Source organism: Protopterus annectens, chromosome 2.part1 (assembly GCF_019279795.1).
Source record: "Protopterus annectens isolate FY-2018-M chromosome 2.part1, PAN1.0, whole genome shotgun sequence".
In the NCBI taxonomy this organism is placed as follows: Eukaryota; Metazoa; Chordata; order Ceratodontiformes; family Protopteridae; genus Protopterus; species Protopterus annectens.
Window position 1 is genome coordinate 1,958,011,892 of NC_056729.1, and position 25,736 is coordinate 1,958,037,627.

The 25,736-nt window shown below is 39.8% G+C and overlaps 1 protein-coding gene across 3 annotated transcripts in view; it reads left to right on the forward strand.

Annotated features, from left to right (window-relative positions):
• Nucleotides 1-25,736, forward strand: part of DST (dystonin) — a 4,096,730-nt gene that overhangs the window by 2,875,659 nt on the left and 1,195,335 nt on the right. For all 3 annotated transcript variants that reach the window (XM_044063350.1, XM_044063347.1, XM_044063348.1), the window contains one exon: nucleotides 22,054-22,183. In XM_044063350.1, coding sequence (XP_043919285.1) covers nucleotides 22,054-22,183 — 130 coding nt within the window. The remainder of the gene's footprint in view (nucleotides 1-22,053; nucleotides 22,184-25,736) is intronic.

The following is a 25,736-nucleotide window of genomic DNA, read 5'->3' on the forward strand; positions in this document are numbered from 1 at the left end:
CATAGCAGTAGATATTTGAATGATCATTGTTGTAGGAGCCTTAGCTGGTTTATTTGCTGAATAGGATGTAACAGCGGGCAAGCTTCTAAAACTTCAGAGCACCTTCCACACACCCAAACCAGTTGACCTGACTAAGAAGTCAGGTTTGGGCACCAAGCCCATCAGGGCTTTCTTGCCAAGTGAGAGAGGGAGACTAAGCCTGGAGAGACCACTGCTAGGAAAAAAAAAGAAAAGAAAAGATTTGTGACCACACCCTGACATAAAAAAAAAAATACAAAAACAAAGAGGACCTGACATAAAAAAAAAATAAAAAAACAAAGAGGACCTGACATAAAAAAAAAATACAAAAACAAACAGGACCTGACATAAAAAAATACAAAAACAAAGAGGACCTGACATAAAAAAAAATACAAAAACAAACAGGACCTGACATAAAAAAAAATACAAAAACAAAGAGGATGGAGGGAAAAAGCCGCTACTGCAGCAGTACTCATTCGAGCATCTGCTGTTGTGGTTCATAGGTTCCTAGTAGGTTACTGGGCTAGCATCCCTAAAGCCTTTACAAGCCTAGCCATGTTAACCCCAAGTATCCCCATTTGTTCTTTTTGGGTAGGTCGCAGAACAAATTTATGAACAGAGCGGCTTTATGATCAACACGGGCTACCTTTGTCCATTAGGGACATGAGTGCCACCCCAGGGGCGAATTTGCAGTCTGCCTTCCAATTATCTAGGTTGCATTTGAATAGGGTCAGTGAGGAGGTCTGTCTGTGCTGTTCTGGATTAAGGTCAACTCAAATACCACTTTAGGCATAAAAGGAGGGTCAGTTCTTAAAGTAACTCTATCTCTGTTGAAGCTGAGATAAGGTTGACCCACCAGAAGAGCTTATAACTCAGATATTTTTCTTGCAGAGGTCAGAACAATCAGCAAAACTGTTTTACATGTTAAGAAATTCAAATTAACCAGATGAGCTTGTTCAAATGGAACAAGTGTTAGCTTCAATAACATAAAATTAAAATTCCAGGGAGGAGCCACTGTTTATCTGGGAGGCTTCTTTTCTAAACCCCCTTTAAAAAACATTTTTACATGAAACTTCATTGAAAGATGGGGATCCATAGGCAGACATGCTGAAACGGATGACAAATGAACCTTGATGGGGGAGTAACACAGGTCATTGATTTAACTCACACAAATACTGTAAAACCTGACAAACAATAGCCCTGAATGGATGTAGATTCTTTTGTTGGCACTAACTAGAAAACCTTTTCCATTTGCTAATATATGATTTCCTAGTAGCAGATTTTTTTGCCCCATTAATACTTCATGTCTGCATGTCCTCGTGAAACAGGTTTCTAAAAGTTATTAAGACCTATCATCCAGACAGCCAGTTACAGATGTTTGTGAGCTGTATCAAAAACTTTGACTTTGTGTGAGTATAGCCAGTCTGTAAGGAAGGTTGTGGTAATTGCCCCTGGCCAATTCCAAAAGAAGGGAGAACCACTGTTGCCTAGGCCAGAAGGGAGTCACCACATTGATCTTTGGGGAGTTCTTCAGAATCTTCAGAAGTACCCTGAAAATCATACAAGAACATTCCTGTCTAAGGAAAAGAAAGAAAAGTATCTATCATTCAGATCTTTTTGCATGGAGCCCTGGAACCGAATTTTGCCAATTTATTATTTAGAGAAGAGGCAAACAGGTCTAGCAGAGGAGTTCCTCACAAATGGATCAAATCCTAATGTGATTACTTCCATTAGTGAAGGTTGCCCTAGTCCTGCTCAGCTTGTCTGCCACAGTTTGCACTGATGGAATGCAAGATTGTGTGTCAAGCTATATCCCAGGCTGCCATGGCTAGAAAGCATAGGGGGTAAGCTTTGGTTTCTCCATACTTGTTTGCATACCACATGACTGTGGTGTCGTCTGTAAATACTTGGAGGTCCCGGGGATCACAGACTGTTCAGAGAGCTGAGAGCATTTATAAGAGGTAGTATATGTCTTTTGTTGATGTGTTTTGGTCTGTCTTTTTGTTCCAATGACCCTGTACTTTTATAGCCTTTGATACCGCTCCCCAAGTCTGTGCTGTCTGTTGTAACTGACTGTTTTGGAGCAGAAGGGGAGAATGGGAGACCTAGATTCTGACAAATATGATGTCTCCATTATTTGGTTTCCCTTTTTACAAATCACAGAACTGGAATTTGAAAATACAATGGGTTTTGATGATGGGACAAAATAGATTTCAGATACCATTGTATCTCTGTCATGTGGAGTCATACAAGAAGTATATGAGAATCAATGAGGCAGAAGCCTGAGTGGAAAACCCCCGGAATGGACCAAATGTAGATCTAATTTTCCTGTGGAAGAAAAGCTCTTTGTACTGAAAAGATTTTGAATGTTTTCTTGGAATTCCAGCTTGTGTAAGAGATCTCTCACCCAAGTGAGGGATTCCTGACACTTTGAAAAAGAATCTGTAAAGATTAGAACGTAATCTAAATATGGAAAACATGGGAATATACTCTAGCCTGCAATGATCTAAAATTGGAGCTAGACACTTTGTGAGCACTCTTTGTGCAGTGGATAGTCCAACATGTAAGGGCGAGAACTGATAAAGTGATCATACATGCAAAACTTTAAGAAACACCTAAAGTCTGGATTAACAGGAATGTGATGATATGCATCTTTTTAAATCTAAGGATACCCGAAGACTCAAATGAGAAAGGAGGGGTAATGGGTTGTGAAGTGAAAGTATTTTGAATGCCTGTGCTGATGAGGTCATAACAAGGTAGAAATATGCATATCCACAGCTAATGGGGTTTGGCTTTATTGGCCTGAAATTGTCCATTAAAATGATGAAACTAGTCATGGGCATTCAGAAACATCAGTTAGCTGGAACACCTGACGTTCATAAGGATCATTTGAATATATCCCATGTGCCTCTGACACAAGAGTTAAGGGAGGTCACTCAGTGGAAGTTCTAGCTTTACTGGAGTTTTTATTTTGTTTTTACTGATTGTTTTTTCAGTGACCTTCTCACTCATTGTTTTGGTTTGTTGTTTGGGATATTTTTGCAGTGACCCTAATGATAATGGACATCAGCTGGGTATAACAGCCCTGTGTTTCTAATGCTTAGTCAAACACTCTGCTTGTGCTGTGCTGATGAGGTCATAACAAGGCCGAAAAATGCATATCCACAGCTAGTGGGGTTTGGCGTTATTGGCCTAAAATTGTCCATTAAAATGATGAAACAAGTCATTGGCATTCAGAAACGCCAATTAGCTGAAACACCTGATGTTCATAAGGATAATTTGCATATATCCCATGTGCCTCTGATACAAGAGGTTAGGGAGGTCACTCAGTGAAAGAATCAAAGTTGTAGAAGCATACACTTTTTCCCCCAAACTTATCAAAAGCTTTCTCATCCTTGTCACAAGGAGAAGGATTAGAGTTAACAAAATGTTAGTTGCTGGGTCTAGTCAGGTATCGGTGTATAAAAACTTGAAAGGGAGAGGAACTTAACAAATGTGTCTTCTTTCTTAAGCTGACAGTCAGGGAAAGCGCAGACTGACAAAAAACATCCTCCAAGGCTGACAGAACTGGAGGAATATGAAAAGGTTGTGGAAATTCCGGTTGTAACAAATCATAATATTTTATTAGGGACTGAGATACCTCAGTATTTTCCCACTGAAAACATTGGATGATCCTGGAAATAGACTCAGAGAAAGAAAATCCCTCACAGGGAGAATCAGATACCACTCACTTTCACCAGAATCTAAATCAGAAAATTGAAGAGGAAAAAAACTGCATCTATCTCTTCACAATCCCAGATAGATTCCTTTTCTGTTTCTTGGACCTCTTCAGAGAAAGAAGAATTTAATTTTGCTTTTATCAGACGCTGCCTTAAAGAAGGGTCAAAACTATGCAGGGAGCACTTCCTGTCCTTTCTCCCCTTGACCAACAGAGTGTTTCTCTCTTGCCCATTGATGGAACCCCAACAGTTGCTGAAGAAGTGGCTAGCGACCAGACCAAAGGGATTTGAAAAAAAAAGCTGAGTGGTCTGCAGAACCAGCTTTGGCCTCAGCATAGTCACCCACCTATGGCTGAGGCACAATATTAGCCTGCTGTTGAAATATGCTTAACAATCTTTTTCTTTTTGTAGCTGGAAGAAGGTCCAACTGAGGGACTGGTTCTTTGCTCCATGGTCAAGCCAAAAATGGTGCTTGTTTCCCAGGGAAGCTTAGCAGCAATAGTCAGCAACAGGAAAGTAGTAAAAAAAGTAACTTTTTTCCAGACAAATCATAGTAAAAAAATGTAAACGCTTTCCTCAGTCCCAAAAAGTAAAAATAAGCACGACTTTCCACAGAAAAAGTAGTTTTAAACAACTTTTAACAACTTTTTTTACCACAAAAGTGAAAAAGTGTGCTCCTGTTTAAAAGCATATAGAAGTCATGAGATAGTTAACAAAAATAATTTTTCCTAGCTTAAGAGCAGTTGATTTTAAGAAAAATATAATTTGTTTGTTAGCTAGGATATTTCAATTAAACATATGTATGTTTTCAAGAGTGATCCTTGAGTGGTGGCTTGGTTAAATAATTTTGTTTTAGTTACACTGGATGTAGGTGGAAAGTGCCAGAATCAAACTCAAAGCGGTGGGGAATCTCTCATTTGAATCTAATTAATTTAAGCCATCAGGACTGTACTGTTAGCTCTATATGTGTGTGAGAACATGTTGCATTCAGGGGTCTTTTTTATGGATCATAGGTCTGTGTGGCCAAGTAAAATGTACTTCTAGGAGACTTTTGAATTATAGCTTGAAATGGAGATCAACATAGGTTCACAGTGATACACTTTCAGCAAGCAAGGACCTGAAAAGAATTTTGAACAAGCAATTATTATCAATTATAAAAAAATAATGCTTCAAGGCTGCACTTAATCAATGAAAATAAATAAATAAGTAAATAAATAAATAAATTGAGTAAAGTCATATTCCATCATCTGAATGTTTATTTTAATTTATCATTTTTTTCAATCTTAATTTTTAAAAAGTCTTCACTTGTATTCAAGGCAGTAAATAAAGTGCTGTGGTGTTCATTGATGGTTTTCCTATAGATCGTTTCTGCAAACCAGAAATCTTTGTAAAAGTATACGTGCATCTTTATTTGGCAGTTAACCCCGTAATTTCTAAATATTCATGTGTGTTTGTGTTTGTAATGTTATGTAAATATAACCTTACCATATTTTCAGTACAGTTATGGCTGGATTTCATAGAGGTGTGCTATATACCTTAACAGTACTAATATGATGTGAGGTTGGCATAATAGCTAAGGTGTTTACCTTACAGACAAGGTGCAGGGTTTGATTCTCACATGGGGTGATTGGCAAGGCTTAAAATGGCCCATAAGGGTAGTTAGTCTAGTATTAATCTATGAACCTATGAATGAAGGAGTCTCACTGCCTGAAGTGTCCAGAAGGTTGGTAGGGATGTAACCGCCCAGGAATAGTGCCAGTATATCATGCAAAGTGCCACATAATGTTGCAGATGGGTAGCATTAACACTACAGTGCTGTAGCCACATGCTAGAGAAGCATCATTACTATAGTTCACATGAGCAATGTGCATAAAGTCATAACAAAGCCACCCCTCTGTACCTGATGCAAAATAAGAGGCTTGGCACAGTGCTGTGGTAATAAATAGGCACCTGTGACTTGAAGCAACAGATAAGGAAGTGGAGTACAGCACTGTGCTTCTGCACACTAAAGTGTCCAGTTTCTCATTCAAATAAGGAGGAAAACGCTTAAATAGGAAAGTACTACAGACAGAGGGAGAAACACATATATATATATACACACACACATATACATATTTAGGTTTACAGTCAAAATGTTGACATTCAGATGCACTACAGCCTCCACCTTGAACATGGTAGGAGTGACAGTCGGAATGTCGACGTTCATGTGTACATCCATTCAGAAGGACCTACACAAGGCAGGGATTCAAAGCATGGTTGGCAGTGGGATATACTAACATTAAGATTGACAGAAAGTTGCCGATCTTGTTGCGTTGACCATACAACCTACTTAATATGTATGAGTCGAGGATATACATCACAGAAATCACCATTCGCGGTTGTGATTTTTGTTCTTTTGATAGTAAACCTACATATTTATGTATCTGTTTGTATGTGTTTGTGTTTGTATGTACCAGCACCGAGCCGTGATAAAATAGTACAAAGTCTTTCATTAATTCGGCATTCAGGCCAACAGCCATACCTTCTGGCTTTTTCAATGTGATGCATCCATTTTGTCCTCTGTGAACCATGTTTTGAGGTCTTGTGTATTTTTCTGTATTTTGGTTGTGACATCTATTTGTATATCTGTGTACAAATATCTATATAAATATATCTATATGTCTTCTTCTTCTTCTTTCGGCTGTTCCTGTTAGGGGTCGCCACAGTGGATCATCTGTTTCCATTTCTTCCTGTCCTCTGCATATTGCTCTGTCATACCAACCATCTGCATGTCCTCTCTCACCACATCCATAAACTTTATCTTAAGCCTTCCTCTTTTCCTCTTACCTGGCAGCTCCATCCTTAGCATCCTTTTCCCAATATACCCATCATCCCTACTCAGCACATGTCCAAACCAACGCAATCTCGCCTCTTTGGCTTTGTCTCCAAACTGTCCAAATTCAAAATTCTTAAGGTCGAGAACATATGATCTCGTTTTTGAAAACTTAAAAGTAAGAAAAAACAAATTTACGTTTTTTTCAGGGGAACACCCCCCCCCCCTTGCATCCCTCACATGCCCTGCAAATTATATATACCAATTCTGAGATCGTATTACAGTGGGAAAAAGGGTAAATTACCTGATCCCCACTGTACTGCTGTTTACATAGAAGTGTTTCAATGTGGAATATACCCTTTTCCCAATGTAGTGCAATCTTGGAGTTGGAATATATAATCTGCAGAAGATGTGGGGTGTGCAGGCTCCCCACATGTAGACTGCAGGAGGGATTACCCCTGCAAAATTGTAGATTTTTTTTTTTAATTTTGAGTTTTTGGAAACTCAATCATATATGGTCTCGATCATATGAATTTTGAGTTTCAAACTCGATGATATAGTAAATCCATACATATATATCTATATATATATATATCTATATCTATATATATATATATATATATATATATATATATATATATAATATATATATATATATATATATATATATATATATATATATATATATTATATATATTATTTTTTATTTGTTTATAGAGTCATAGATTCATAAATATTTCAAGGCCACTGAGTCTTATGACCATGCATACCTTGCCAGTACACTCCCTTATTCTACACCTCCTTTCTCCAGGAGGGTACAGTTAATCCCAGACTAAATTTGTTGATAGTTATCCAGTGTTCTAATTTATGTTTAAAGGAAGATAGTCGTACTGATTAACATGTACAAGAAGTCTGTTCCAGAGGTTTGCAAGGCACTGGGTTATACACCTGTCCCTCAAAAATGATTGATTCATTTGTTGGTAAAGATTTAGGACTTTGATTCTAGTATTGGTGGAAATATTGGCCTTGTGGAGGAAAAGGAGTTCCAGGCTAATCAGGTCTCTGGTGGTGCAGTAAATAAGACAGAGATCTCCTCTCAAAAGTCTGTAAGATACTGAATAAAGACACAGAGCTTCCAGCTTCCCTTGGTAGCTCAGGGACTTTAGGTCTTGTGTTATTTTTGGTTAGGAACCTATGTTTGTTTGTTTTTTTTCTAATTGTTTGATATGTTTAGTGAGATACATCCCAAAGGGGCATAGTACTCTTTGCTTGGTCTGATCAGTGCTGAGTGTTAGGGAGTGATTTCCGCTTTAGACCATGATAATATTCCTTTGGCAATTATCTGGGGTAAATAAAAGGATTTCCTGACAACCACTGTCAAATGATGGTCAAAAGAAATGGTGTTATTAACCCAAGAATTTAGGTCTCTGACTACATTTTCATTTTGTATCGGTGTGTTGTCAATACAGTATGATGAGGGAAGTGGTTGTCTTCCAAAAGTGATGATACTAGACTTCAGAGCATTTAGTTTGAGTCCATTTTAAGTATACCCAGAGTTTAATAAGGAGAGTGCATTCTGGAGCATTTGAATGTCATAGGGTAATTTAATGACAACCCGTAGTTAGCAGACATCTGCAGACTTTGTTAGCCAGAGGTGCTGGATCTTTGCTTTGAGATCGGAGAAGTAAATACCTAAAAGAGGAAGTTCCAGCACTAAGCCATGAGGGACACAGTGGGTCATTTCCATACTTTGTAATGAGGCACCTGCAACTCACGCTGGGTGCTGTCTTTCACTCAGTTTATAGTCCATCTTACCACATGTAAGTTGATTTTTTAAAGTGTTTACCATTTGTATGATGCCAGCATGAGGAGAGACAGGTCCAGATACACAAAGGACACTGCAGGGACACTATCTACTGCCTTTGTAACCCTTTTAAACTAGTTTACCAGATTCAGTAGAGAGGATCTGCTCTTTACAAAGCCAAACTTTTGGGGTCAATTCTAGCAAAATTCTTAAAATAACAGCTTACAGATCAGTCACAATATAACAAATGGCTTTGCAAATGAGGATTGTAAGGTTGATAGGTCTGTAATTACCTGGGTCACTCATAAGGCCACTTTTGTGGAGTAATCATCGTTGCAGTGCACCACTTATCATGCACAAAACCAATACCTAAACTTAGGTTAGTCAGACTGAGGAGTGTGTCTGCAAGGGCATGTTTAACATTGTTAATTAAGCAACCTGGTATATTGGAAGGACCAATGAATGAAATGTTTCTGAGCTTGGTTAGTACTTTCATTAAATGAACTTCACAGATATTTGGAGCAGTAAGAGATTCAGAAATTTCAAGACTTTGAACAGATATTTCAGGATGAAGTTGGCACTAAATTTGTTTGCAAGAATATTGGCAATGTCTTTTGGGTCAGAATAGGAGTTGTTATTATGAATCAGTTCTGAGCAATGTAGGTTATTTTTTAATAACATACCTAAAGAAGGAGTTGTAATTATCTTTGGCTTCAGAGGCCAGCCAAAGTACGTCGTCTCCTTTAGTGGACCTGATAGTGTTCCTCAGTGTTTTTTTGTAATACTTGAGAAGAGGATAATTAGCTAGAATAAATGTCCTTTTCATTACTACAAGGAAATGGTAAATAAGAAAGGTAATGAAGGATGGCTGTGGGTGGGATACAGGGAAAATGGCAGGTGGGCATGGACAAACAAATGTGGAACATAACTATATAAACACATGCTGAACTGTATGCCCAAATTAGATTAATTCATTGCATAAAACATAGACTAAGCGCTATCATTCCAAGGAACTTCATCAGACTGTAACCACCTTTTGAACACATTTAAATTATAAAATCCAATCATGGTATGAGTTACAGCCAATCGCAAACAGTCAATGACATCAGATGTTTATCACGTTCAGTGTGTGTTTCTATAGCTTGGTTCCTGGTTACACACTGGAGGATTCACATGGAAGTTTGGTTTATTGGATATGTAAATGTGAAACGTAGCCAGAGACAGACAGAGGTGATGTGCATACAAATATTGGAGTGGACAGTGGACAGACACATGAACACAGGGGGTAGACAGATGCTGATGGTGGGTGGCTGGGCAATGAACAAGGTACAGTAAGTGACTGAAAAGGGAAGACTTTCACTGTGATGGAAATTGTGTGGGCTGCTGGTATGGCTGACTGCCGGAATGGCTTAAAATACAACATACCAAGGCATCACACACCTGAGTGGCTGATGCTGTGGGACAGAGGATAGATGGCTGGGGCACACAGGTCAAGTGTCTCACCAAGTTACTCCAGAATGCCCTGTCTGATTTACAAGGAGAGACAGAGAGAGACAGAGAGAGGGGTGTAATTGAAGCCAAATATGGCATGTTTCTTTGTAGTTGTGACCCCTCTGCTGGTGGAGACTGAGGTGAATGTGTCTGCACCACTTCCCCTACCTCAGCTGGACCTGTGTTTGGGAGACACAGTGCAAAGAAATGACAAGTATGACGTGATCCTCGTTGCAGTGTTATACTGTAAGGCTGTGCAACACATACACACCCTGCTCAATAGAGACGAGCTCCTGCCTTATGTGGCAGCCAACCATTTTTAATCACCACTCCCTCAGCAGCTGGAACACAAATGAATTACTGTTAATCATAGGTGGATAACACATAACACAGTTTGAGATAAAACATCTCTCACTGCATCTTCTGAAGTACTGTCTGCCACTGACAAAACGGGTATGAACAGTACCACTGGAGATCATCTTTTCCCAGCCCACTGACAAGACAGCTATGAACAGTAGCACTGGAGATCATCATTTCCCAGCCCACTGACAAGACAGCTATGAACAGTACCACTGGAGATCATCATTTCCCAGCCCACTGACAAGACAGCTATGAACAGTACCACTGGAGAGCATCATTTCCCAGCCCACTGACAAAACAGCTATGAAGAGTACCACTGGAGATCATCATTTCCCAGCCCACTGACAAGACAGCTATGAACAGTACCACTGGAGATCATCATTTCCCAGCCCACTGACAAGACAGCTATGAACAGTACCACTGGAGATCATCATTTCCCAGCTGGGATGATGCCAATTGTGCCTGGTATTAGCCTTTTTAAAGGTGTCATCAGGCCACCCTAGCATGTGCTCCTTGAAACTGCTTTGCAGGCAGAATAGGACAATCCTGCTCTCTCTGGCTTGGCCAGCTGCCACGTTAGAGCCCTGAATAGATGAAACATCCGTGGCCACTTTATACAATGTAAACAGGATGAAGAATCAAGCTCTTTCCACTAACAAAACAGGAAATAAAGGTGAAAATCTTAATAGGGGATCTGATAGATACAACAGCACATGGCAACTTTCTTAAGAAATGTCAGTTATCTTTAACCAGATTAGATAAAATATAGTTAGTGTATTAATTAGGAACTGTAAAGTTTAGCAAGACTGATGAGAAAAATAAGGCCTGCATGACATGGTGAGACTGCAAAACTGTCAGAGTGACAATTTACTCCAGGCAGCAAAAATAACAAATGATAATGAGGATCCCTTTCCTTTATATCCAGACTGCTAGCCAATAATCTTGGCATATGGATGGAATGTTACATACTAGGGAATGTATGACTGCTGAAAGATCTACCCAGGGACTGATATCTGCCTATGACAACATCCCATTTACATATATGGGTACTGCAGCAGTGACCTTAAGATGTCCATTGTCATTTATGTAGGTTTCCTGACAAAGCAGTAATTCTGCAGTTCCACCTCATTCAGCAGTCTGCAGCCCTTTCTCTTTGTGAGGATGATAATTCTTTTTTTTTTTCTTTTTCCCGGTGGTCACTAAGCTCTCTTTAGTCTTACACATTAGAGTGTATCCTCCTTTTTGATCCCCTTGTAAGAAGTCAGGAAACTGTGAACTTTGAGGAAGGGACTGTTTCATGCTGATGAACATTAAATGGGAGTGTTACTTTGGTGAAGTTGTGTCTTCTGGTGTGCATATTTTTATTCTGTCTTTTTTATACCACTCTGGTTTCAACTGTCATCACCACTAAAGTGACAAATCATTTTGTTTGTTCCCATGTCCTAATTACATTACAGCCACTGTAGTGAGGGATGAGATCTGGCCACAACTGGGCTGCTTTCTTGTGGGAGGGTATTTTATACTGTATACTCTTCCCTGAAACATTTGACAGACTGACAGGCAGAGCAGTGGAATGCAACTTACAGTGCTGGCCCAGTAGAGTGTTTCTTACTGACACACAAACATACATACACAAACCAAACCTGAGCCACACCCTGAGCCATACCACTGCAGAGCTGCTTGACAAGCTGAAATGTCCATATTTGGCCTTTTTCTCTGCACATGTATGGTCTTAATTAGGTCATAGTTGCACACAGGTGGATTATATCTTATGTAGAAGTGCCAGTCTGAAGGAAATTGGAGACTGTAAAGTGGTGGCAGGGGAAAGTGTAGTTAGGCAGCATAGGATGGTGATTTGTAGGATGACATTGGTGATCATGAAGAGGAGGATGAGTGTGAGGGCAGCACCAAGGATCAAATGGTGGAAATTGAAAAAGGGTAATTGTGAGGTGATGTTCAGGGAAGAGTTAAGACAGGCACTGGGTGGCAGTGAAGAGTTACCGAATAGCTGGGTAACTACAGCAGAGCTAGTAAGAGAGATGGCTAGAAAGGTGCTTGGTGTGACATCTGGAAAGAGGAAGGAGGACAAGGAGACCTGGTGGTGGAATGAAGAAGTACAGGAGAGTATACAGAGAAAGAGGTTGGTGAAGAAGAAGTGGGATTGTCAAAGAGATGAAGAAAGTAGACAAGAGTATAAGGAGATGAGGTGCATGGCAAAGAGAGAGGTGGTGAAGGCTAAGGATAAGGCATATGAAGAGTTGTATGAAAGATTGGACACTAAGAAGGGAGAAAAGGACCTGTACTGATTGGCTAGACAGAGGGACCAAGCTAGTAAAGATGTGCAGCAGGTAAGGGGTGATAAAGGATAATGAGGGAAACGTATAGTACTTTGAGGGGCTGATGAATGAAGAGAATGAGGGGGAGAGAAGGTTGGATGATGTGCGGATAGTGAATCATGAAGTGCAGTGGATTAGCAAGGAGGAAGTAAGGATAGCTATGAAGAGGATGAAGAATGGAAAGGCTGTTTGTCCAGATGACATACCTGTGGAAGCATGGAGGTGTTTAGGTGAAATGACAGTGGAGTTTTTAACTAGATTGTTTAATGAAATCTTGAAAAGTGAGAGGATGCCTGAGGAATGGAGAAAAAGTGTTTTGGTACCAATTTTAAGAATAAGGGTGATGTGCAGAGCTGTAGTAACTACAGAGGGATTAAATTGATCAGTCACAGCATGAAGTTATGGGAAAGAGTAGTGGAAGCTAGGTTAAAAAGGGAGGTGATGATTAGTGATCAGCAGTATAGTTTCATGCCAGGAAAGAGCACTACAGATGCGATGTTTGCTCTGAGAGTGTTGATGGAGAAGTACAGAGAAGGTCAGAAGGAGTTGCATTGTGTCTTTGTGGATTTAGAGAAAGCATATAACAGGGTGCCTAGAGAGGAGTTGTGGTATTGTATGAGGAAGTCGGGAGTGTCAGAGAAGTATGTAAGAGTGGTACAGGATATGTACGAGGGTAGTGTGACAGCGGTGAGGCCTGCGGTGGGAGTGACGGATGCGTTTAAGGTGGAGGTGGGATTACATCAAGGATCAGCTCTGAGCCCTTTCTTATTTGCAATGGTGATAGACATGTTGACAGACGAGATCAGACAGGAGTCCCCGTGGACTATGATGTTTGCAGATGACATTGTGATCTGTAGTGAGAGTAGGGAACAGGTGGAGGAAACCCTGGAGAGGTGGAGATATGTTCTGGAGAGAAGAGGAATGAAGGTCAGCAGGACTAAGACAGAATATATGTGTGTGAATGAGGGGGAGGATAGAGGAATGGTGAGGATGCAAGGAGTAGAGGTGGGGAAGGTGGATGAGTTTAAATACTTGGGATCAACAGTTCAGAGTAATGGTGAGTGTGGAAGAGAGGTGAAGAAGAAAGTACAAGCAGGATGGAGTGGGTGGAGAAGAGTGTCAGGAGTGATTTGTGACAGACAAGTACCAGTAAGAGTGAAAGGGAAGGTCTACAAGAGGGTAGTGAGACCAGCTATGTTATATGGGTTGGAGACAGTGACATTGACAAAAAGGCAGGAGTCAGAGCTTGACGTGGCAGAGATGAAGATGTTAAGATTTGCACTGGGTGTGACGAGGATGGACAGGATTAGGAATAAGTATATTAGAGGGTCAGCCCAGGTTGGAAGGTATGGAGACAAAGCCAGAGAGGCAAGATTACGTTGGTTTAGACATGTGCTGAGGAGGGATGCAGAGTATATTGGGGAAAAAGATGCTAAGGCTAAAGCTGCCAGGTAACAGGAAAAGAGGAAGGCCTAAGATAAGGTTTATGGATGTGGTGAGAGAGGACATGCAGGTAGTTGGTGTGACAGAGCAAAATGCAGAGGACAGGAAGAAATGGAAACAGTTGATCTGCTGTGGCGACCCCAAACGGGAGCAGCCGAAAGAAGACGAAGTTACACAGCAAGCTGAACTGCCTTCCTCATCCCTGCATGGAAACCATGACCTTGGCACTCAGTCCTATTCCAATAGTCAGCTCCCCTGGCACTTGGGATTGCTTGTTAAACCCTTTTAGATAGGGCTGTAGTCAGGGCTGCATCCTTCTGCCAACAGAGCCAACGTATTGCTGTATGTGTTAATTAAAATGCCCTTGACAATATAATGTTGCGGTAGCTCTCATCACATAACTAACCTCTACCATCTTATCCTTTTCAGTTTATTTTTATTATATTCACCCCAGCGCCCCCCCCCATACAGCCTCAGGCTATTCCCCAAGCTTCCCCACATATATGCCTCCTAGACACACCAGTTGCTCTTTATTAGGTACTCCAGATATGGCCCTTTTTTAAGTTTCCAGCAGTCCTGTCACCCTGTTTAGTTTTCCAGCAGCACTGCCATCCTATTTAGGTTTCCAACAGCACACTGCCATCATGTTTACATTAAGGTACAAAAAAAAAATGCTAAATAAATACAGATGTTTCAAAGTTTTCCTGTTTTATCTTGCCACTTCTAAACTGAGCTGATAGGGTAGTTTGTACCAAAACGCTGAGGAGATTTAAAACTGTGTGGCACAACCACAGCTAGGTTAATGCACATGGTAGGAATAAATTCACTGTAAATGATTTAAGATTTGATTGAAAGGCAGGGTGAAAAATAGACTGGGTGGGCCAAATGGTCCTTACCAGATAATAAACATTCCATCATGTGTTTTCGTCACATTAGAAGCCTCACATCCCCCTTTCTGTTTTCTGGACTGATGAGTACAGGCTGCAAAGTTTGCTGCCTTTCTCATCTGTGCACTGCCCTCTATTTTCTGTTTATTTTTCCAAGTCCAGGCTTTAGAGATGTAACTTCATTTAACAGAACATCATTTACCCCTAGTAGTGCACCATCCATATCTGATAAAAAAACAGTAAATAAATTACCTTTATAAGAAACCAGAAGTGTAAGTGTTCTACATTCAGTATTAATGTACACTGTATATTCTTATAACACTGTAATTTTGTGTTTTACTGTCTGCTAGTTGCATGACCATTTCTTTGAAGCACACAGATGTTCTCTGAGGTTATAGGACTGTTGAAAATGTTATATTAATTAAGACAATGCAGAGGCAAGGATATTGGGGACTTGCACCCCTACCTCACTCAGGGCTGGTAATCTACGTTTATTTATAGTCTATTTTTGAAGAGCCAGTTTATCAGTGATAAGGGACTTGCAAAGTCATACTTTTACCATTTCTTTTTATGTACTTGTATGTGTGACTTCTGTCTGTAGTTATGTCAGTAAGAAAAAAAAGCCAAGTACTTTATAGTGAGAAAAAGGGAACATAACATACATGTAGCTACGATAATGTTGTTTTCATTGAAGGGAAATTTGGTAAGTTAAAGTACTTATAATACTGAGTTATTCTTTAAAAGGTAACTTATATCGTTTTAATTTGAAGCTTTCACAAATTTGGTTAATATTACCTTTGGGAAGAACTCAGAGTTACTGGTCATAAATCCACTTAATGATGCTTTGAGGAGTTTTTCTAACATCTGGCAAAAAGGTGGATTTTTATGATTTCTGGCATGAAACTTAACTGAGCTTTTCTGATAAAGGTTCCTCTTTTGCCATTCATTCTCTAACCTTAGCCAAGATTATTTTTTTTGTTTTTGGTTTCATAAATTATTATAAAATTTAAAACACTTTGCAGATCTAAGTTTTCAAACATACAGACACAAACACACATCTGTCTCTCTTTCTTTCTTTCTTTATACCTACACACACACACACACACACACACACACACACACACACACACATATATATATATATATATATATATATATATATATTAAGCATTAGTATTTAAAATTTTGTTTTTAAACTAATATTTTAATTGGTATTGCATCATTTGGCTCCTGCACAAAAAATGCAATTTACATTTCAGTATGTTTATTTGTTGATTACTAAAAAGCACTAGATGAACATACTTGGAAGTGTGTGCCTTTATACTAGTTTGCAATGCTGCTTTATAGCTTTTTAGTCCGTGTAATGACAATATGAACAGCTGTATCACATCCCCTGAATTATTTTTTCACTATCATTGCAAAAATGCCTGTATTTTTTAATTAGTTTATTTTTGTTTTTGAGGGGGATGGATGAAATTTTGCTTCATACTTCTCTGTGCAGGCAATCCATTTTCAAGCTGTAAGATAGCAACCAGCTATTGTATACCTCTCAACTGTCTAGATTTTCACAGAATGTCCAGATTTTTGCCTGATATTTTTGATCTGTTCCTCATACAATTTGTCGTTTTCTGGCAAATCAGTGAGGACAGAAGTCACTAAAGAATGACATACATTTGAGTTTTAGATTTCATTTCCTTCAGAAAATGCATGGTAACACAAATTGTGTTATTCTAGCAACTTTCTAAGTTTACTAAGAGTAGTAATGAAAATCTGTCCCTATTTTTGGGCTGTTGTTCCCCCATTATTTTAGCCTTTGTCTAGATTCCTTGTTATAAGAAGTTGAGAGGTATGCTTGTGCTGTGAGACTAAAGATGCATTCCCCTAACCCAGGATACACATTACTGTAAATGAACTCTAGTTTTAAAAGCTACATTTTAATGCACCTCAGCTCTTGAGATTCTTGATGGGAAATAGAATGCTCTGGAAGTGAAAACACTATCTCCCCAAATAGCAAGTCAAAAACATAAAGTATTTTAGCAGGGGCTTACAGCTCCACACACTCACACACTCACCATCCCACACTCCCCTTACTTAAAAATAGAACATAGTCACACAGCCACAGGGAAATGGCAAATGTTATACCTGGACCAGACAAATTCTGTACCCACACAGCATCTATAACAGTTCACTATAACAAACCACTAACCAAACTGTATTAGCAGTTCTAAAAAGGTAACAGTAAATAACTAGGAAATCAAAATCCAAAACCCCTCATGGGACAACGCTGTAAAACTGAAAAACGACCCTCCCATGATGTCAGATATGTTATCTGTCTTAAACTTTCCTTCCGGTCATTTGTAGTATTTATAGGAGAACCCTTTTGACAGTAATTTCTGCCTGATCTATAAATCAATGAATTACCGAATTACAGAGTTGTGATTATAGCTGTTTTTGAGTGGTAATGTAGCATATATTCTTTAGTTGGGTTTGTTTTTCCTGATTTTAAATAGTTTAGGTTTTCCAAGGTACAATATAACCACATATGTTCAGAGTAAAGAGCATTCTACATGGTACCCCTTGTTGGTTGTAACTGTTGGTGGTACAGACAGATATTTGGAAGGGTGAAGAGCCAGTCATACACCTCTGGCAACCAGATGTCTGTTTAATAGCTTGTTATGTTGATCTAATGTAAACTGACATGAAGAACAAAGGCTTACTTTTTGTGGTTAAATTATGGGTTGGTTCACAATTTGTTAAGTAAATTACAATCTGCTATTGACAAAGAAATTGCAAGTTTGTTTTCTGAATATTAATAATAATACATTAACGTTTAACGTTTAATACACCTGTAGCTATCCTACCCAGATCAGTGAAAAGGCATAAAGCTTCAGTTTAGAATCACAGCTGTCATAAGAAACCCCAGGTTTCTGTCTCTGCTCACAGTCTGGCATGAAGAGCTACTGTAAAAGAAACATTTTAGATATGTATCACCCTCCCCCATACAGGTTAACTTGTTTACATCTAAAACTCACTAGCCTGCCTATGTGATGACTTGGTTCAGGGAAGGCCCAAGCAAGTATGAAAGGCCATAACTATTCAGTAATTTCTTTATGCAGGTAAGATCAGGCTAAAAGTAGAAGGGTGACAGCCCATGAATACGTGTATTAGATTGCAAGCCAGTAGAAAACGAATAATATCCTAATCAAAGTCGTGGTTATTTCAATTGTGTGTATGTGTCTGTATATGTGTGTGCACGGGCGCGCACACATGTGTATGTGTCTGTCTGTCTGCATGTATATGGGGGGTATGTGCATGTTGTTAGACTCATTCTGTATAGTGTATGCTGTTCTTTTACTTGCAGAGGCCCAAAATACGTTTTGATATTTAAAGAAAGCTGAAGGAGAGATCTGTGGTTCCATAACTCATTATGAAAGAGCTGAGAACCTGTGATATAACTTACTGACATGGAGACCTTGACGTCCTTTTATGAAGGCAGCCTTTTTTAAATGTAAGCAATTGAAAGTTACTACTGATGAAATGTGAGGCTTTCCAATGCACGTCTCGTGATGTGGATATTGACCTATGAAGGGTGCCTGCTCTTTACATCGTCTACCTCAGTGTTGCATGTAATCGTGGTCAATCTGCGTCTCCCCTCTGCTCTTTGTCATATCCCTCCCTTTTTCATTTCATATTAGAGACCCTTCAGGCTCTCCTAACAATATTTTCAAGAGCTCCCCTGTGCTAGTGAGAATGTATTTTCTTAAGTCACTCTTTAATCATCCTCTTCTAATCCATTTTTACCCTTTAGTAATTCTATTGTTACTCCACCCTTCCTCGTCCTCATCACTCTTCGTCCTTCCTCTCTGCTAATGTGTTACACAGCTACCGTACTTCATTTTGTTTGTATATCCCACGCACTCCACTCCCTGATACTGACACTCTCCCCTCTTAACATTTGGATAAAGTTTAAAAAAGATTTTGGCTAACTTAACTGCATCACACTATCCTTACTAGACTTATCTTACTATCGGTTTATGCTTACCTGAACTGAACATGTTACCCCAGATGAGGCCTTACTGTTACTTTGCACAGTGAGCAGATGAACGAGCCTTCTTTCACAGCTACTCCCCTAGTTATATATACCAGCATCATGTTAGAGGTACCCCAGATGAGGCCTTACTATTACTTTGCACAGTGGGCAGATGAACGAGCCTTCTTTCACAGCTACTCCCCTAGTTGCATATACCAGCATCATGTTAGAGGTACCCCAGATGAGATCTTAGTATTACTTTGCACAGTGGGCAGATGAACGAGCCTTCTTTCACCGCTACTCCCCTAGTTACATATACCAGCATCATGTTAGAGGTACCCCAGATGAGGCCTTACTATTACTTTGCACAGTTGGGCAGATGAACGGGACTTCTTTCACAGCTACTCCCCTAGTTACATATACCAGCATCATGTTAGAGGTACCCCAGATGAGATCTTAGTATTACTTTGCACAGTGGGCAGATGAACGAGCCTTCTTTCACAGCTACTCCCCTAGTTGCATATACCAGCATCATGTTAGAGGTACCCCAGATGAGATCTTAGTATTACTTTGCACAGTGGGCAGATGAACGAGCCTTCTTTCACCGCTACTCCCCTAGTTACATATACCAGCATCATGTTAGAGGTCCCCCAGATGGGGCCTTACTATTACTTTGCACAGTGGGCAGATGAACAAGCCTTCTTTCACAGCTACTCCCCTAGTTACGCATACCAGCATCATGTTAGAGTTATCCCAGATGAGGCCTTACTATTACTTTGCACAGTGGGCAGATGAACGAGCCTTCTTTCACCGCTACTCCCCTAGTTACATATACCAGCATCATGTTAGAGGTACCCCAGATGAGGCCTTGCTATTACTTTGCACAGTGGGCAGATGAATGAGCCTTCTTTCACCGCTACTCCCCTAGTTACATATAGCAGCATCATGTTAGTCTTCGCTACCACCTTGACCTTCATACTGCAGTGCGCCTGTTATTGAAAGAGGTGTATGTAAACCTTGTGTCTTCTTTCTGGTCTGCCCTTTGTCTCTCCTGAATAGCTACCTTCTCATTCCCATCAGCTTTTCATCATCTTGTTTCAGGATTCATACAAGTAAGATTTTATTTCCTCATCAGACTTTTGTAAGGCATACCAATTAAACTTTTCCTGAAGTTTGCAGTTCATAGGTTCATAGATAGTTGTCATATAGGCCATCAGACCATTAATGAGCCTAGCCCAAACTCCCCATTGCCTGAAAGCACTGTCTGGTTAAGTAACTTGCTCAAGACCATACAACATGCAAATAAAAAGTAAATAAAGGCTGAGGGAATCAAACCCTGTACTAGGGGGAAGTAGTTAACTACCAGCTCAAACAATTAATCCTATGTACCAACTGCAGGACTAGTTAACTAGTATAATAGTAATGGTATAGTTACAGTAGACTTGACAATAGATAACATGTTGCATTAAGTGCTTAATAATTATCGCACATTAGTATTTATCTACATGGAACTCTATTCCAGACTCAATAGTAGTTAATGTTGTAGCCATAGAGCAGGAAATCAGCCCAGAGAAATCAAACTGAGAATGCATTGAATACATCATACAGGCCTGCATGTGTTTCTTAGTTATCACTGTCATATAAGTGCTGCTGAATGTTAAGTAATTAACATGGACTACGGTGGTGGTGCTGCGGTAGTGTTGTCACCTCACAGTAAGACGTTGTCCTGTTCATTTCTCAGCTAAAGTGTCTTCTGTGTGAAGACATGCGTGAATGGGCGTACCTTCATTGAAGGTTGTGCGTCAGAGCTGGCAACTCGGCATGTACAAATCTACTGTCAATCATTAGCGGACTGGAGTTCCGCTGTGGCGACCCCTAACCGGGAAAAGCCAAAAGACACAACAACTTGCAGCCTGTGGAAATGTGCATGTTGAACTAATGTTGGATTAGTACTGTTTGCTGCACAGAATTAATTCGACTAATTTTTTTGTTTTTTTTTGGGAGACATAAACATGTAAATATGCACTGCATCCTGGTTTGGTTTTCAAGCTGCAATTTCATATTTTTCTGCCACTCATTAGGATCGTATGCAGATCTGGAAATTGGTGCATTTTTTCTGCAACACAAAAATTGTTTTATCTTCCAGTTTTTGTTCTCATGCTACTGTTCACTTCTAAAAATTACAGAATTAGTAAAAATGAAAAGTATGCTTTATTTACAGCTTGTAACATGAATTTGAATATTTAGACAGATCTATAAATGGTTTTGAGGTACCAATACTTTGATCTCTTCCCCCATGCATTACTGTTTGACACGTTGTATTTCATATTTGATATACATTATTTTTCTTAAGTAAAATTTACATTTTGCTGTTAACCAGTTACAACAGTATATAAATCAAGATATATAGCCATCATTTCTGGTTTTCAATAAACAACATTCTTGTCACAGACTATAGTATCTGTCTAAAGATTAAAATCTATGTTACAAGTAGTAGGTTGGACAGATTTACATCTAAGATCTAAAATCTCAATTCAAAAGATTTTTTCTTTGCTGTTTTGCATTACATAGTTATTGTGTTTGAATCTAGTAGGATTACTACAGTCTCAAAGTGCAAGATTATGGATGGCACAGGCACCAACATATACATATGTATATGTGTATGGGTCTACTTCTGTTTGTCGAAAACACAGTTTATCGACAAACAGAAGGTCGAGCCCACTTAAGCGAAAGTGCACTACATTGAAAGTGCACTTTTGTGAAAGCCAATTCATCGAAGCACGGTACAGTAGGGAGAAGGAAATATATCCTTTTCCCCACTGTAGTGCGATCTTGGAGTTAGTATATCTAACTAGCGGGGTTATGGGGGGGGTGCAGTAAAACTGTGTTTTACTTGTTTATTTTTTTTTATTTTACAGATTTGATGAATCGGCTTTCGAGAAAGTGCACTTTCGTTGAAGTGCACGTTCATTGAAGTGGGGTTCTACTTTTCTTTTTTGAGATTATGTAATTTTGATAAAGAAAAGTAGACCCATGTGTATGCTTATTTATAAAAGGGTTGTGGATGGATGGATTTATATATATTTTATGAAAGCTCTAAAGTGGTATATACCAGCCAAGACCTTGATGATTCACTCTTTCACATGTCTGCAGGTCTTTGAAGCTGAGCTGATGAAGAATGCCAGCAAGCTGCAGCAGCTAAGAGAGAATCTAATGGAATTGCTGGAAAGGAATCCTGACTCCCCCGAAGCTGCAACATGGAAACAGATGTTGGATGAGATAGGTAAGGTTCCAAGTCCGTCAGGGCTGAATAATTATCTAAGGGTCCAGTTACCTTACAGGATGAGTATTTTCTGTTACTGACTGTACCAAACTGTCAAAAAAATGTGGTGCAGATGTGTACTAAAATGTATTTTGGAAATGTAATCCTCAGGCATTTTAACTAGTATGTTGTTAGACAGATTAGTGGGCGTTCACTTTGAAGGAATGTAGTATTAAATATTTTCATTCTTTTTACAGGACTCATATAATTGCTTGGTAGATATAGATTTAAAAGACTAGTATCTGAGGCTATTTCTAGTACTTGGGGTTCTGAATTCCAGGTAGTACAATTTGCAGTCTGATGTGCCATCTCAGTTTTCCTGAGTTTCTGTTAAATTAAGGTTCAAACAGATAAAAAAGGTTGCATATTCAGCTTGAAAACGTTTTTTTTTTTTTTTAGGGGCAAACCTCTCTGCACTTTCCCCATCTTCTTAAATATACCAACATTGTGTTCATTCATCAACAAGGGTGAGAGTCAGTCGGGTCGAGACATCATTTAGGCAGCTATTAGGGGTGTTGTAATGTTTTCCTTTTTTTGGCCCTGCGTCCTGTGCATACTTTGTTCTGCAAATGAAGCTAGGATTTGGAATGACTGTAGGACATTCCCTCACTTCTATAAGGGACATCACCAGCAAGCAACTTTGCCTACCAACCTTGAAGTACTGGAGCTGGTTTCACTGGTCTTCAGTGGAAAAACTTGTACCATCACCGTGTGCTTCCTTTGCATGTACAACCCTCCCCCCCACCCCCTGAGAGAAACAAGTGAGCCATGGACAGTTATTGTTTTCCCACATTGTCTGGCTCCTCCATTCACAGACTGCTAATAGAATCCTGGTCACCTGCATCACAGTCAGGGCTTCATCCCTCTGTGTCGCACATCCAGCCTGCTATCTGCATTTTGATGATGCACAAGTAAAACCCACAGATGTTTTCAGGAAGTGTACAGCAGAAACCTGTTGTTTATTCAAAAGTAGGCAGGAAGAGACCTTTAGGCAACATACAATCTGGCCGTAAGTGTTTCTGTACACTGCACTCTCATGACACTGACCAGTTTTGTTAAAATAGCTTTGCCACCTAGTGCATTTTGTCTTGCAGCTCTACAGAAACTGACACATACTGCTGTATGATGCTTCCAGAACTGACCACTGCCCCAAGGAACTAGTGGAGCTAAGAGTGATTTCATCACATTGCTGTGTGCAGGACTTGTATTGGTTGCAGACAATGGTATATGAGAGCAGGAAGAAATTAAATAAGGGAATTGCTAAGCCATACTATGGCTATTTAAAAAATTGCTGGTGCCCAATTGACTTTACCATTTCTGTTTAGTCATTTTCAGTTCAGCCATTTCTCTTCATATTTTGTTTCTGTCTTTCATTCATTTTCAGTATCTGCTTTATCCTAGTCAGGGTTGCAGGGAGCCAGAGCCTGTACCAACATGTAATAAGCAAGAACCAATCCCTGATGGGATGACAGTCCATCACAGAAATCATGCACACTCACTTATTCTATGCAGACACATATGGGGCAGTTTGAATATTGCAGTTTACCTAACTGCATGTCTTTAGGTTATGGAGAAAACTAGATCCTCCAACAAAACCCCACACAGACACAGGGAGACTGAGCACACTCCACATGAATATTCCAAAACCAGGGAGACCTAGCACAGTCCTCACAAAGGTACCTAAATAAGGGAGACCAAACACACCCCACATGAAGGCACCCAACCAGTTAGACTGAGCAGATTCCACACAAAGGTACCCCAACCAGCGAGACCGAGCATATTTCACACAAAGATAACCAAACCAGGAAAAGTGAACAGACTACACACAAAGGTAACCTAAACCAGGGAGACTGAGTAGACTCTACATGAAGGTACCCATACCAGGGAGAATGAGCAAAGTCCACACAAAGGTACCCTAACCAGGGAGGCTGAGCAGATTCCACAAAAAATAACCAAACCAGGGAGACTGAGCAGACTCCATAGGAAGGCATCTGAACCTGGGAGACAGCAGAACCCACATGAAGGTACCCAAACCAGTGAGACAGAGCTGATTCCACACGAAGGTGCTCCATCCAGTGAGACTGAACAGATTCCACAAAAAGGGAGATTAAGCAGACTCCACATGAAGGTTCATGAACCAGGGAGATAGAGCAGACTCCGCACAAAGGTACCTGAACCAGGGAGACACAGCAGACTCCACAAGAAGGTACCTGGTCTAGTGGGACAGAGCAGTGTCCACACAAAGGTAACCTGAACCAGGGAGACAGAGCAGACTCCACACGAAGGTACCTGAACCAGTGGCACAGAGCAGACTCCAGACAAGGGTAACCAAACCAGGGAGACTGAGAAGACTTCACACAAAGGTACCTGAACCAGGGAGACAGAGCAGAATCCACATGAATGTACCTGAGCCAGGATGAGAAATGCTGGAGAACCACCTAGTGGGAGGAGCATTTCCATGATAATTTAGGAGTCATGCGGTCACTATGTATATTATTTGGGTTCCCCCCCCTTAGGCTTAAGAAAAAGAGAATAAGGAAATTACTGAACTCTTTCACAGTTAGTGTAGCTTGTAATTTCTTCAGTTTAAAAACATGAGCAAACAAATGCATCCTGAAATGGACCAGGTGACTATGTTACTAAGAGACATTGCTAGAAAATCTTACATGAATCCCACAAACTTTCAGCAGCAACAGATGTCTGCATGTTTTTGAAATGACTAGCTCATAATTGGGTACTAATCTCTTTGTGGAGCTATGATTAGCATTTTCAGTGGACTTTAACCAATGAAGGCCATCAGCACGTCTTACCAGGTGAATACAACAAATGTTCAGATGTCTATTTGTGTACAGATGAAAGAACGAAGATACAACATACCTCTTCAGAGGATTATTGCAGAGCTTCATTTGCTACAGACCAAGTTTATTATATTTTTCTAGAATGTAATGTATGTTGCATAAGGTTAGCTTCCCACTTGTTCTACTAGTACTGTTCTGAGTATTAACCACAGGTTTAGTGATAGGACTTTGCGATCAGTGCATTTATCTCTAGCCAGTGAGATTGTTTTCATTGACAGTATTCCAGCATTATAAGCTGGAGGAAGAATTCAGAATCATAATTCTGTTTTTCCGTCCATAGTTTGATACTGTAAACTGTTCCTTGAACTAAATGTTGTAGCATATTCTTGCATCTGTAGATAGGTAGGTTTATATTATATCCTTGTATCTGTAAATATAATTTGTTTGTTTCGTATCTGATCCTTTTCATCTGTGCTATGCCTGCAAATAAGATCAGTGCACTACCACAGTAAACAAATAGAAATAAATAAATTCACTACCTTGAGGTTGTTGCAACAGCTGGCCAGTAATAGTGCCTTCCAGTCTAAAGGCAAAACTAGCTTCCTGCTATAACAAAATTGCAAAGTTTTTCTATGGAATCAGATCCTCCACTCACCACTGTAATGCCCTCCACTCACCACTGTAATGCCCTCCACATATTAAATTGGCTTGAATTG